The sequence below is a fragment of the Rhinopithecus bieti genome, unplaced genomic scaffold (genome assembly GCF_001698545.2).
Source record: "Rhinopithecus bieti isolate Rb0 unplaced genomic scaffold, ASM169854v2 scaffold_47691, whole genome shotgun sequence".
In the NCBI taxonomy this organism is placed as follows: Eukaryota; Metazoa; Chordata; class Mammalia; order Primates; family Cercopithecidae; genus Rhinopithecus; species Rhinopithecus bieti.
Window position 1 is genome coordinate 430,141 of NW_016818870.1, and position 15,240 is coordinate 445,380.

Below are 15,240 nucleotides of genomic sequence, written 5' to 3' on the forward strand. Positions count from 1 at the left end.
AGCCTTTCAACTAGATTACTTAGTTTCTGTGAACAGCTTTGGAATTAGAAACACTGCCAGAAAGATTAAAAATTACAACCAGTGCATTCTTCCATTATGGATTGAGAAGGTCCAGGATATACTGAATCAGCTGGGAATCCAGTATCCAGCCTCCCTGGCACAAAGCTATGGAGCTCGCATGCCAAGACTTCCTATCTTTCCTCCCAGAGAGAGCCTGCATCTGTCAATCCTCTGCGAGCCACTTTCAGAGCCCTTGCTCAGTCTGCTGACTGCCAGGCCCCATCACTGCCCCCAGTCTATCCCTGGCTTCCTCACTAACCATCAAGTCTTTTTCGACTTCTTCATAGACACTTGATAATCTGCTTTCCCGATTCTCCAAAGACAAGCAGGCTTCAGTATGCCTCTTGCTCCAGTCCTGAAAGAATGCTTCATCCAACTCTCGGTAGGCCACCATTAGGGTGCGAAGGCCTTCACTGGCACAATCCTGGAAGACATACACGTGTGTGCACTGAGTGGGCCTGGGCTGGGTTAAGGCTGAGTTAAGGGAGTGGCAGACCAACCCCACAGGCTTCATTTGCCTGCAAAATAGGGTTTAATAATTAGCAACATGGGGCTAGTTCCTAGCCTAAGCAGAAAGCAACTGATGGGCTTTTTCAGCAAAATGTCCCAAAGATGGGGGCCAGCATAGCTGGAAGGTTGAGAGTAATTCTGAAGGATAGAAGGTTCTAGCTTTTACTTGTGGTTAGGTAATTTGCTGTGTGACTCTGGGAAAAACCAAGTCTAGATCTCTTACTTGTAAAATTGGGATGATAATGTACCCTCTACAGAGAGGATAATGATGACTATGATATGAGAATGAAGGGAATAATAAAGTAAAAAGAAGCAGTTGTTATAAAAAATAATCAAAGGTGTTACTAGTTTTTACAAGCACACATTCACTTCCATTTTCCTCTCTCCTTTCCTTCCTCAAATATTCACTGGGTATCTTACACAGCACATACTTGTGTATTTGTCTATAGTTGGTTGGTTCAGTTGATTAGCCATAGCCGGCATGTTAATGAGGGCACCACTGAAATGCTCTTTGGGTGAGTTAGCATCGTTTTGCTCCTTAGCCACTGACATATCCTAACTAACCATAGCTAACCATCTTGCAGGAATAAACTCTTGGTCATAGGAGGGCTGGGTGAGAGAGTGTGGGTGGTTTAGGGCAGAATTCATATCCATCTAAGGGTGGGTTAGAAACAGATTTTGAATATCGAGAACTGCACATGACAACAATTCCACACGATCATTGCTATAGTGAGTGGCAAACTAATTCACTTTGGCATTATAAGAGCAAGAGAAACAGAATTTACTCTCAGTTCCCTGTGTAACGTCGAAGTGTTTGATGCTAGCTGTTAGGTGAAATTACCATAAGACAATATATGGACGGAATGTCATCTCTTAAACCTCTATGATGTTGGCAGTCTAGGAAGCCCCAGAAAAGATTTCAGGAGAGTTTCTAAGAAGGAAGTGACAGTGGCAGAAACTGCTTTTGTATAGGACACAGATAAAATAACTTGACAAGCTTAACAATACAATGACAGATTCATTAATCCATTCAACAAATAACTTTGTGGTATGTGTTAACATTATCTTTTATCCCTACTTGTGTGTTTTTTCTCTTAGTGCTGGTATGAGGTAAACTGGGCCTGGGAGCCAAATCCTGCCCGCTACCTGCATGTGCATGACCTGTTTGCTGAACCCTGTCTCAGAGGGCCTGGAGTTCTGCTTTTGTGTGAGTGGGTTGTTAGAGCTTGACTCTTACAGATTTGCCATCAGTGGTGAATACACTGTAGTATAGTCAGGCTTCACTGTAAGTGTCTGTTGAGGATGGTAAGCAGCAAGCATGTCAAAAGATCTGAAACAGTTTTTTGGCTTCCTTTGAGGCTAGTCTGTGGAAATGCTTTCAGAAAAGGTACCCTAATTCACATGTTCTGAAAGGTTAAAAGATAAAAGTCTAGTCCATAAAAAATACTATGGCCTCTGAGAACCAGTATAAGGCATAAGAGCTGTCTTGTGTGGGACATTTCACTGACTTAAAAAAAAAACTTGAGATATAATTCATATACTATAAATTTCATCCTTTTAAAGTATACAAGTCAATGGCCTTTTAAAAGTCTATTCACAAAGTTCGTGCACCCATTACTAATGTCTAATTTCAGAATATTTTAATTATCCCAAGCTGAAACCCTGTATCCATTAGCAGTCATTCCCCATTCCATTTTCCCCTAGCCCTATGATGGCCACTAATTTACTTTCTGATTCTACAGATTTGCCTAGTCTGGACATTTCATATACACGGAATCTTTGTGGCCTTTTATGACTGGCTTCTTCACATAGCATAATGTTTTCAAGGTTCATCTCTGCTGTAGCATTTATCAGTACTTCACTCATTTTTACTGCCAAATAACATTCCATTGTACAGATAAACCACATTTTATTTATCATCTGTTGATGGACATTAGGGTTCTTTCACTTTTTTGGCCATTATGAACAATGCAGCTTAGAACACTTGTGTACATGGTTTTTTTTTTTTTAATTTTTAATTTTTGTGGGTACATAGTAGGTGTATATATTTACGGGAAATATGCAATATTTTGATACAGGCATATAATCATCACATCAGGGTAAATGGGGTATCTATCACCTCAAGCATTTATCATTTGTGTTACAAACAATCCAATTATACTCTTTTAGTTACTTAAAAATGTACAATTAAATTATTAACTATAGTCACCCTGTTGTGCCACCAAATACTAGATCTTATTCATTCTATTTTTCAATACCCATTTGCCATCCTCACTTCCCTCCCTCTGCCCCACTACCCTTCCCAGCCTCTGGTAACCATCATTCTACTCTCTGTCTCCATGAGTTCAATTGTTTTAATTTTTAGCTCCAACTAATTGAGAACATGCAAAGTTCGCCTTTCTGTGCCTGGCTTATTTCACTTATTAATAACATAATGATCTCCAGTTCCATCCATGTTGTTGCAAATGACAGGATCTCATTCTTTTTTATAACTGAATAGTACTCCTTGTGTATATGTGTCACATTTTCTTTATTCATTTGTCTGTTGATGGACACTTAACTTTTTGCCTCCAAATCTTGGCTATTGTGAATATTGCTACAAAAAACATGGAAGTGACAATATCTATTCAATACACTGGTTTCCTTTCTTTTGGGTATATACCTAGCAGTGGGATTTCTAGATCATATGGTAGCTCTATTTTTAGTTTTTTGAGGAAACTCCAAACTGTTCTCCATAGTGTCTGTACTAATTTACATTCCCAACAGCAGTGTACAAAGGTTCTCTTTTATCCATACCCTAGCTAACATTTGTTATTGCCTGTCTTTTGGATAAAAGCCATTTTAACTGGGGTGAGATGATATTTCATTCTAATTTTGATTTGCATTTCTGTGATGATCAATGATGTTGAGCACCTTTTTATATGCCTGTTTATTATTTGCATGTCTTCTTTTGAGAAATGTCTCTTCAGATCTTTTGCCCATTGTTAAATCGGATTATTAGATTTTTTTTTCCTATAGAGTTGTTTGAGTTCCTTATATATTCTGGTTATTAATCCTTTGTCAGATGAGTAGTTTGCAGATATTTTCTCCCATTCTGTGGGTTGTCTCTTTACTTTGTTGATTGTTTCCTTTGCTGTGCAGAAGCTTTTAAACTTAATGTGATCCCATTTGTCCATTTTTGCTTTGATTGCCTGTGCTTGAGGGGTATTACTGAACATATTTTTTGCCCAGACTAATGTGCTGGAGAGTTTCCCCAGTGTTTTCATTTAGTAGTTACATAATTTGAGGTATTAGATTCAAGTCATTAATCTATTTTGATTTGATATTTATGGTGAGACATAGGGTCTGTTTTCATTCTCCTTTAAACTTTTTAAAAATTTACTTAAAAAAATAGAGTCAGGGTTGTGCTTTGTTGCCCAGGCTGGTCTCGAGCTCCTGGGTTCAAGTGATCTTCCTGCCTCAACTTCCCAAAGTGTTGGGATTACAGGCATGAGCCACAATGCCCGTCCTAGTTTAATTATTCTGCATATGAATAATATTTTTTCCCAGCATCATTTATTGACGAGACTGTCTTTTCCCCAGTGTATGTTCTTGGCACCTTTGTCTAAAATTAGTTTACTGTAGGTATATGAATTTTTTTCTGGGTTCTCTATTCTGTTACATTGGTCTATGTGTCTGTTTTTATGCCATTGCCATACTGTTTTGGTTACTATAGCTCTATAGTATAATTTAAACTCAGGTAATGTGATTCCTCCAGTTTTGTTATTTTTGCTCAGGATAGCTTTGGCTATTCTGGGTCTTTTATGGTTCCATATAAATTTTAGGATGGTTTTTTCTATTTCTGTGAAGGATGTCATTGATATTTTGATAGGGGTTGCACTGAATCTGTAGATTGCTTTGGGTAGTATGGACATTTTAACAATATTTACGGCCAGGCGCGGTGGCTCAAGCCTGTAATCCCAGCACTTTGGGAGGCCGAGACGGGCGGATCATGAGGTCAGGAGATCGAGACCATCCTGGCTAACACGGTGAAACCCCGTCTCTACTAAAATACAAAACTAGCCGGGCGAGGTGGCGGGCGCCTGTAGTCCCAGCTACTCGGGAGGCTGAGGCAGGAGAATGGCGTAAACCCGGGAGGTGGAGCTTGCAGTGAGCTGAGATCTGGCCACTGCACTCCAGTCCTGGCGACAGAGCGAGACTCTGCCTCAAAAAAAAAAAAAAAAAACAATATTTACTCTTCCAACTCATGGAGTATCTTTTCATTTTTTTGTGTCCCCTTCAATTTATTTCATCAATGTTTTATAGTTTTCATTGTAGAGATCTTTCACTTCTTTGGTAAAGTTAATTCTGAGGTATTTAATTCTCCCTGTAGCTACTGTAAATGGGATTACTTTCTTGATATCTTTTTCAGATTGCTTGCTGTTGGCATATAGAAATGCTATTGATTTTTGTATACTGAGTATGTATCCTGCAACATTACTGAATTTGCTTATCAGTTCTAACAGTTTTTTTGGTGGAATCTTTAGGTTTTTCCAAATATAAGATCATATCAACTGCAAACAAGGATAATTTGACTTCTTCCTTTCCAATTTGGGTGTCCTTTATTACTTTCTGTTGTCTGATTGCTCTAGCTAGGACTTCCAGTACTATACTGAATAACAGTGCTGAAAGTGGGTATCCTGGTTGTGTTTCAGATCTTGGAGGAAAGACTTTCAGTTTTTCTCCATTCAGTGTGATACTAGGGACTTGGGTGTTGTGATCTAAGTCGTGTCTGCATTAGGAGGCACCCCAAGCCCAGGAACACTGTCATTTTTGCAGACTTGTAGCGGTACAAGTGGTCTTGGATAAGATGGTGGTCTTGGATAAAATCTGGAAGAATTATCTGGATTACTAGGCAAATTACTGGATTACTCTTATTTTCTTCCTTTACATTCTCCCAACCAAATGGAGTCTCTCTTTCTCTGTGCTGAACTGCCTCGAGCTGGGACACAAGCAACCCTGTGACCACCATTGTGACTGTGGTGGGTCAGACCTGAAGCCAGCACAACTCTGGGTCTTGCCCAATGCCCAATGTAACCACTACCTGGTTACCACCTATGTTCACTCAAGGGCCTAGAGCTCTACAATCAGCAGGTGGTGAAGCCAGCCACTCTTGTGTCCTTCACTTCAGGGTGGTGATTCTCCAAGGCTCCAACCTGGTCCAGAGATGTCATTTGGGATCCAGGACCCAGAGTCATAAACCCAAAAAATCCACTTGGTGCTTTATTCCACTGCAGTTAAGTTGGCATTGAAACCACAAGACAATAGGTTTTCCCACTCTTCCCTCCCTTCCCTCCCTTTTTCCCAGGTAGTGGAGTTTCTCCCTGTGTCCACCATCATGACAGGCTTATGGGGAGTACTGCCAGGGTACTGATGATTTTCACTTAAGGCCCAAAAGTTCTTCAATCAGCCTGTGGTAAATGCTTCCAGGCTTGGAACTCCCCCTTCAGGGCAATGGGCTATCTTCTGGCCAAGGGTAGGTTTAGAAATGCCATCTGAGAGCCAACGCTTGGAATTGGGGGCCCCTAGAGCCTGCTTGGTGCTGTGACCAAGCTGGTAGCTAAGCTGCAAGATAAAGTCCTCTTTATTTTTCCCTCTCCTTTTTTCAAATAGAAGGGGTCTCTCCCTGTAGTCACCACAGTGTGAATATGCTGAGTGACACCTGAAGCCAGCACATCTCACAGTCTCACCCAAGGCCCATGGCATGTATTACCTGGTTAGTGCTATTGATTATTCAGAACCCTAGGGCTCTTAGGTCTGGAGGTGATAAATCCTGCCAGGACTGGGTCCCCCTCAAGGTAGTGGGTTCCCTTTGGCCCAGGGCGTGTCTAAAAATCTCACCCAAGAACTAGGGCCTGGAATGGGGGCCTCATGACTTCGCCTAGTGCCCTGTCCTACCGTGGCTGAGCTGGTGTCCAAGTTGCAAAACAAAATCCTCTTTATTATTCCCTTTCCTCTCCTCAAATGGAAGGAAGGGATCTCTTTTGCAGGTATGTGTTGTGCTGCCTGGGGTTGGGGTAGGGGTGGCACTCCCATAGCCACCCAGACTAGTGTCTCACTGGGTCTCATGACCCTCCAAGTCCACTGGCTCTGAACCCAGTACAGCACTAGGACTTGGCTAGGACTTGCAGTCCTTGTGGCCTTGACAGCCTATCAAGTTTATTTAGAACCCCACAGCACTTTAATCTGTGATGGTGAAGCTTGCAGAAACTCAAGGTCTTTTTTTGAGACAGAGTTTTGCTCTTGTTGCCCAGGCTGGAGTGCAATGGCACTGTCTCAGGTCACTGTGACCTCCACCTCCCGGGTTGAAGCAAATCTCCTACCTCAGCCTCCCAAGTAGCTGGAATTACAGGCATGCACCACCATGTCTGGCTAATTTTTTGTATTTTAGTAGAGACAGGTTTCTCCATGGTGGTCAAGCTGGTCTCAAACTCCAGACCTCAGGTGATCTGCCCACCTTGGCCTCCCAAAGTGTTGGGATTACAGGCGTGAGCCACTGTGCCCAGCAAGAAACTTAAGTTCTGACTGTTGGGATGGGTGATTCCCCTCTGGCTAGGACTAGTCTAAATGCTCCCTCTGTGGGCACTGGTTGTGTTTTGACTGGTGTTGGCAGCACTGAGTTCCCATAATTGCTGCACTCTCCCTCCCCCAAATTCACAGATACTCTGCACAATGTGGCCACTGCTGGGGGATGCAGGAGGGCTGATGCTAGTGATTCAAGACTGTCTTTCCTACCCTCTTCAGTACACCTTTCAGTGATATGAAGTTAACATCAGATACTCTGATTGCTCATCTGTTTTTGGTTCTTTGAAGGTGATTTTTAATGTAGATAGTTGTCAAATATGGTGTTCCTGTGAGGAAAATGATCAGTGAAGGATTCTATTTATCCATCTTGCTCCCATCCCTCCACCTGTGTACATGTTTTTGTATGGGTGTATTTTTATTTCTCTAGGAAATATACCTTGGAGTGGAATTGGTAGGTTATATGATCACTTTATGCTTAACTTTTTAAAGAAATACCAGACTGTTTTCCAAAATGGCTGTGCTATTTTACTTTCCCAATAGCAATGTAGAGGGGTTACAATTTCTCTGCATCCTTGTCAATGCTTATTATTGTCTGGTTATCTTTCTTTTTCCTTCAAATATTTGATTTTAGCCATCCTAGTGGGTATAAAGTGGATTTTGTGGGTTTGATTTTTGTATTTCTCTAATGACTAATGATGTTGAATAGCTCTTCATGAGCTTATTGGCCATTTGTTCTCTGGCTTCTGGCTGTGTGTTAATGGAGAGTCAAGTTGAGGTGACTTAATAAAATAGCATATTCTCTGATTTATCAAACATTTTTGTGATCTATCTTCATTCTTATTCTGTCCCTTGTTCTCTCCCTAGTCCCCAAACCCTTTGCATATACAGATTTAGAAGTGAAAACCTCAAAGAGTATGGATCTGGTTTTCCTTTCTTGTGCCAGACGGCTGGAGCTACTCTCTCTTTTTGATACATCCCAAATCCTAGAGTGCAGAAGTAAGGTAGGGTAGGGTCGAGAAGGTGCCTTTGATGATTCCAATCCTATAGACAACAGAGAGAGGTATCGAACAGTCCAGGCCTGATGTTTTCTATTCTAGGCAGTCTGTTCTCATCATGGCTGGGGGCGTAGGGCCTCCCATAACAACAGGTCCTATTCTTTTTATTATTATTATTATTATTATTATTATTATTATTATTATACTTTAAGTTCTGGGATATATGTGCAGAATGTGCAGGTTTGTTACATAGGTATACACGTGCCACGGTGGTTTGCTGCACCCATCAACCTGTCATCTACATTAGGTATTTCTCCTAATGCTATCCTTCCCCTAGTCCCCCACCCTGGTGTGTTATGTTCCCCTCCCTGTGTCCATGTGTTCTCATTGTTCAACTCCCACTTGTGAGTGCGGTGTTTGGTTTTCTGTTCCTGTGTTAGTTTGCTGAGAATGATGGTTTCCAGCTTCATCCATGTCCCTGCAAAGGACATTAACGCATCATTTTTTATGGCTGCGTAGTATTCCATGGTGTATATGTGTCACATTTTCTTTATCCAGTCTATCACTGATGGGCATTTGGGTTGGTTCCAAGTCTCTGTTATTGTGAATAGTGCTGCAATAAACATACGTGTGCACGTGTCTTTATAGTAGAATCATTTATGATCATTTGGGTATATACCTAGTAATGGGACTGCTTGGTCAAATGGTATTTCTGGTTCTAGATCCTTGAGGAATCACCACACTATCTTCCACAATGGCTGAACTAATTTACACTCCCACCAACAGTGTAAAAGTGTTCTTATTTCTCCATATCCTCTCTAGCATCTGTTGTTTCCTGACTTTTTAAGGATCGCCATTCTTTTTTTGTTTTGTTTCGTTTTTTTGAGATGGAGTCTCGCTCTGTCGCCCAGGCTGGAGTGCAGTGGTGCAATCTTGGCTCACTGCAAGCTCTGCCTCCTGGGTTCACACCATTCTCCTGCCTCAGCCTCCCGAGTAGCTGGGACTACAGGCGCCCGCCACCACGCCCAGCTAGTTTTGTGTATTTTTAGTAGAGACAGGGTTTCACCATGTTAGCCAAGATGATCTTGATCTCTTGACCTCATGATCCACCCACCTCAGCCTCCCAAAGTGCTGGGATTACAGGCATGAGCCACCGCCCCCAGCCTAATGATCGCCATTCTAACTGGCGTGAGATGTGGTCTCATTGTGGTTTTGATTTGCATTTCTCTGATGACCAGTGATGATAAGCTTTTTTTCATATGTTTGTTGGCCACATAAATGTCTTCTTTTGAGGAGCATCTGTTCATATCCTTTGCCCACTTTTTGATGGGGTTGTTTTCTTCTTGTAAATTTGTTTAAGTTCCTTATAGATTCTGGATATTACCCCTTTGTCAGATGGATAGATTGCAAAAAATTTTCTCCCATTCTGTAGGTTGCCTGTTCACTCTGATGATAGTTTCTTTTGCTGTGCAGAAGCTCTTTAGTTTAATTAGATCCCATTTGTCAATTTTTGCTTTTGCTGCCGTTGCTTTTGGTGTTTTAGACATGAAGTCCTTGCCCATGCCTATGTCCTGAATGGTACTACCTAGATTTTCTTCTAGGGTTTTTATGGTATTAGGTCTAACATTTAAGTCTCTAATCCATCTTGAATTAATCTTCGTATAAGGAGTAAGGAAAGGATCCAGTTTCAGCTTTCTACTTATGGCTAGCCAATTTTCCCAGCACCATTTATTAAATAGGGAATCCTTTCCCCATTTCTTGTTTCTCTCAGGTTTGTCAAAGATCAGATGGCTGTAGATGTGTGGTATTATTTCTGAGGACTCTGTTCTGTTCCATTGGTCTATATCTCTGTTTTGGTACCAGTACCATGCTGTTTTGGTTACTGTAGCCTTGTAGTATAGTTTGAAGTCAGGTAGCGTGACGCCTCCAGCTTTGTCCTTTTGACTTAGGATTGTCTTGGCAATGCGGGCTCTTTTTTGGTTCCATATGAACTTTAAAGCAGTTTTTTCCAATTCTGTGAAGAAACTCATTGGTAGCTTGATGGGGATGGCATTGAATCTATAAATAACCTTGGGCAGTATGGCCATTTTCACGATATTGATTCTTCCTATCCATGAGCATGGAATGTTTTTCCATTTGTTTGTGTCCTCTCTTATTTCCTTGAAAAGTGGTTTGTAGTTCTTGAAGAGGTCCTTCACATCCCTTGTAAGTTGTATTCCTAGGTATTTTATTCTCTGCAGCAATCGTGAATGAGAGTTCACTCATGATTTGGTTCTCTGTCTGTTATTGGTGTATAGGAATGCTTGTGATTTTTGCACATTGATTTTGTATCCTGAGACTTTGCTGAAGTTGCTTATCAGCTTAAGGAGATTTTGGGCTGAGACAATGGGGTTTTCTAAATATACAATCAAGTCATCTAGAAATGGAGACAATTTGACTTCCTCTCTTTCTATTTGAATACCGATGTGAAAATCCTCAAGAAAATACTGGCAAACAGAATCCAGCAGCACATCAAAAAGCTTATCCACCACGATCAAGTCGGCTTCATCCCTGGGATGCAAGGCTGGTTCTACATATGCAAATCAATAAATGTAATCCATCACATAAACAGAATCAATGACAAAAACAAACCACATGATTATCTCAGTGGATGCAGAAAAGGCATTCAATAAAATTCAATACCCCTTCATGCCAAAAACTCTCAATAAATTAGGTACTGATGGAATGTATCTCAAAATAGTAAGAGCTATCTATGACAAACCCACAGCCAATGTCATACTGAATGGACAAAAGCTAGAAGCATTCCCTTTGAAAACTGGCACAAGATAAGGATGCCCTCTCTCACTACTTCTATTCGACATAGTATTGGAAGTTCCGGCCAGGGCAATCAGGCGAGAGAAAGAAACAACAGGTCCTATTCTAAAGCAAACTCCAGGTCAGACTATGGAAACTCCTGAATCAAGAACCAGGGAACTATTCTGATTGTTGTAATACTCCCATGGACACAATCCTCATCATGCCTCTGGGGTACTGTCACACTCAACTCTTTCATATAGAAGTTGGCAATGTGGTCGGCAAAAATCCCACAAAATAAGATAGTTTTATTCTTCTACCAATTAAAGAGACACAGACATCATTATACAGCCATATAGAAACACGATGGCCCAGGGACACATACGTGGCTACATATCCAGATACAGAGAACTACCCGCACCTTCCTTCTGCTGCAGCCTAAACACTTACATCTAAATGTTCCATGGTCACATCACAGAGGGAACTACAGGATGGATGAAGCAGTTCACAGATGATGGTGTCTGCACCCTTGCAAAACAACATTATCCGATCTTCAGGTGTCCGCACTAAAGATAAGCAAATTAAGCAAAGTAACTATATCAGTCCCTTATTATAACTTGTCTGAGCCAATGAGGGATAATAGGAGGCTATTCCCCATGACATTGTTTCTACCCTTAATGGAGGCTAAGTACTCAGTGAGTGGTCACACAGGATAAATGATGTGGCGAGGGCTGCTAAAGTGAGAGAGGAACTTACAGAACCAGTTCTTCCATGGGTTCAATGCTACCCATGGAAGAGTCTGATGTAGAATCACATTTAGTATCTCCAAGTCCCAGACCAAGGCTCATATCTAGTAATGCCATGGGTGAAAAATGACCTTCCTTTTTAGTATGAGGGGCTCAAACTAACTGAGAGAGACAGTATGAATTTCCCCTGTATGTCTGCTCCCATCTCTTATTCCATGTTCAGGCTTTATAAATTTATTCTTTGCCCTCACCTTGGCTTTGAGGGTGCTGATAAGCCACTGCTCAGGAACACCAGGGACTTAGTGTGGACTTAGCATATGGTAGCAAGCCCACATATGTGTGTAAGAGAAAAGTTAAAGGATATGTGAGAAAATAGGGATGGCTGCATGTTTGTATTCGAGGCACATACCTATGAGAAGGTATGTAAGTGGGAGAAAGCATGTGTGTGTAGGTAAAAAAGAAAGGCAATGTGTGAATAAGTATGAAGGACAAAGAAGGGGAGAAGGCCAACTAGGAAGGGCACCCACCAATAACAGACATCCTCTTGCGCACATTGTTGAAGTCCAAAATAGTCAGCAGTTGGTAGACTCTGGTTTTCCCCATTTCGACCACTATGACTGTCTCAGATGTGCGGGAACGGAACACAAAGCCAAAGTTCCTGGCAGCAGTGACCAGGGCACCTTCATCTGGTGACTGAGCCTGGTACACCAGCATGCCTGACAGGAGAGAAGAGGGCAACCGGAGCCCACAGAGATGAGTAGCTGAAGTCCACCCAGAAGTGACACTGTCTTCTAAGTGGTTTATATAAAGATAGAGCCCAGAAAGGGGCATGTTTCTTTAAAACTACCTGACAAGTCTGGCTCTACAAGGCCAGACTGCATAGAACATATCAGTGTTTTCTCCTTTCCTTTATTTTATTTTATTTTATTTTATTTTATTTTTTTTGAGACAGGGTCTCACTCTGTCACCCAGGCTGGAGTGCAAGTGGTGTGATCACAGCTCACTGAAGATTCAACCTCCCAGGCTCAAGCAATCCCCCCACCTCGCTCTCCCAAGGAGCTGTGACCACAGGTGTACACCACAACTGGCTTTTTTTTTTTTAAAGATGGGGTCTCCCTATGTTGCCCAGGCTGGTATCGAACTTCTGGGCTCAAGTGATCCTCCCTTCTCAGCATCCCAAAGTGCTGAGATTATGGGCACGAGCCACCACACCTGGCCTTCATTTCCATTATTTTCAACTTACTTTACAGAGGTATATGGTACATACAGTGTATACAAACAAACTCATCAGGCAGTTATTCTTTGACTTTAGTGAGTAAAGATGGCTCAGGAAGCTTGTTAAAAATGCTAGTTCCTGGATCTCTCCCAAACTTAACTGAATCCATAATCACAAAATCTGGGAGGAGGGCCTAAGAAAATGAATTTTTAACAAATCTCCTGGGTGATTCTCATGCAGGTGGTCCTGCATAAGTGCTCCTGAATAAGACTAACCACACTTTTAAAAACACTGCTGTAAGAAAATAAGATTGATGATTTAGTAAACTATATATATATAGTTTATATATATATAGAGAGAGATATATATATATGCAAGTGTTGTCATCTTTGAAAGTCACCCTGGGAAGCTAAATGACTCACCTTATTGAATCCGTCTTTCAATCTGATATTATTCAAGATATTTCTGGAACTCCTTTGTTAGAATATTATCACAACTTGAGGTATATTTTAGATTATTTCTCTTCTGAAGGTTGATTTGATTTTTAAAACAGTTATGCATCATTAGAGTCTTATGCTTGTGAATACAGTAGGTGGGGAATATAATTTTAGGTCAGATACCAGATATATCTACCGAACAATTGAGATTAGTTTCTTGTGTGTTTCCTGCTCTGTTACTTGGGGCAGTAAACAAGGCCAAGGCCAAATATGCTTCAAATAATATAGCAGCTTGGTGGAATAGCAGCAGGTCAGAGAAGCATGAGGTGAACGCGACATTGGGTTTTTATCTCTGCTCTTCTTAGCTGTAGGATTTTAGGCAAGTAACTTAAGCTCCCTTAGCATCAGTTTCCATTTTTCTTGTTCTGCCTACCTCAGAGGGCTGATGTGAAGACTATATGAGATAATACAAATGAAAGCAATTTGTAAAACTGTAAAGTGATATACAAATATAGGGTGTCACTACTGATAGTATTAAGAGTACATTGACTTTAAAGGATGTGATTCATTTGGTTGTCTAAATTCTTTTTTTTTTTTTTAATTTGAGATGGAGTCTTGCTCTGTCACCCAGGCTGGAATGTAGTGGCACGATCTTGGCTCACTGCAACTTCCGCCTCTCGGGTTCAAGTGATTCTTCTGTCCTCAGCCTCCCAAGTGGCTAGGACTACAGGTGTGCGCAACCATGCCTGACTAATTTTTGTATTTTTAGTAGAAACGGGGTTTCACCATATTGGCCAGGCTGGTCTTGAACTCCAGACCTTGTGATCTGCCCGCCTCAGGCTCCCAAAGTGCTGGGATTACAAGCGTGAGCCACTGTGCCTGGCCTGGTTATATAAATTCTTACTTGTTAAGGAAAAAAAGTCTTCTTAATTAATTTATTTATTTTTTGGGACAAGGTCTTGCTCTATCACCCACACTGAAGTGCACTGGCATGATCTTGGCTCACTGCAACCTCTGCTTCCAGGGCTGAGGTGATCCGCCCACCTCAGCCTCCTGAGTAGCTGGGACTACAGGTGCACACCACCACGCTTGGCTAATTGGTTTTTTGTTTTGTTTTGTTTTGTTTTTACTTTTTGTAGAGACAGAGTTTCATTATGTTGCCCAGGCTGGTCTCGAATTCCTGGAGTCATACAATCCACCTGCTCAGCCTCCTGCTACTGGCATGAGCCACTGCACCCTGCCAAGTCTTAATTTATAATCAATTATTTCTCATTCATTGTTTCTAAAGAGGTTTGGGTAAGTTAATGGATGACATAGCCAGATCTGGTTACTAAAAAAACTAGGATCGTGGAGATATCTTCAAATTGTGAAGCAACAAGAGGATGACAACTCATCTTTTAGGAGGCCTTGTCAGAGATAGTGGGGCTGATCTGGAGGGCAGAACACCACAGAGTTTCAAGATCAGAAGTTCCCACGGCTATGCTTTCAGGGACCATTCTTTTTTCTTTTTCCTGCCACCCTCCTCAGGATTTTTTTTTCCTAGAGATAGGGTCTCTCTGCCACCCAAGCTGGAGTGCAGTGGCACGAGCATAGCTCATTGCAACCTCAAACTCCTACCCTCAAGCCATCCTCCTGCCTTAGCCTCCCAAGTAAGTGGGACTACAGGCCTGCAGCACCGTAGCTGGCTAATTTCTTTTCTTTTTTTTTTTTTTTTTTTTTTTTTTTTTTTTTTTTTTTTTTTTGTGACAGAGTCTCACTCTATCGCCAGGCTGGAGTGCAATGTCACTATCTTGGCTCACTGCAACCTCCACCTCCCTGGTTCAAGCAATTCTCCTGGCTCAGCTCCCCGAGTAGCTGGGATTACAGGCATGCGCCACCACACCCAGCTAATTTTGCATTTTAGTAGAGACGAGGGTTTC

At 41.6% G+C, this 15,240-nt stretch overlaps 1 protein-coding gene across 7 annotated transcripts in view; it reads right to left on the reverse strand.

Annotated features, from left to right (window-relative positions):
* Positions 1–15,240, reverse strand: part of LOC108519006 (phospholipid-transporting ATPase FetA-like) — an 82,733-nt gene that overhangs the window by 17,721 nt on the left and 49,772 nt on the right. For 6 of the 7 annotated variants that reach the window (XM_017857769.1, XM_017857767.1, XM_017857766.1 and 3 more), the window contains 3 exons: positions 12,196–12,384; positions 11,373–11,488; positions 320–484 (listed from right to left, as the gene is read on the reverse strand). In XM_017857769.1, coding sequence (XP_017713258.1) covers positions 320–484; positions 11,373–11,488; positions 12,196–12,384 — 470 coding nt within the window. The remainder of the gene's footprint in view (positions 1–319; positions 485–11,372; positions 11,489–12,195; positions 12,385–15,240) is intronic. The other variant, XM_017857768.1, reaches the window with a different exon arrangement.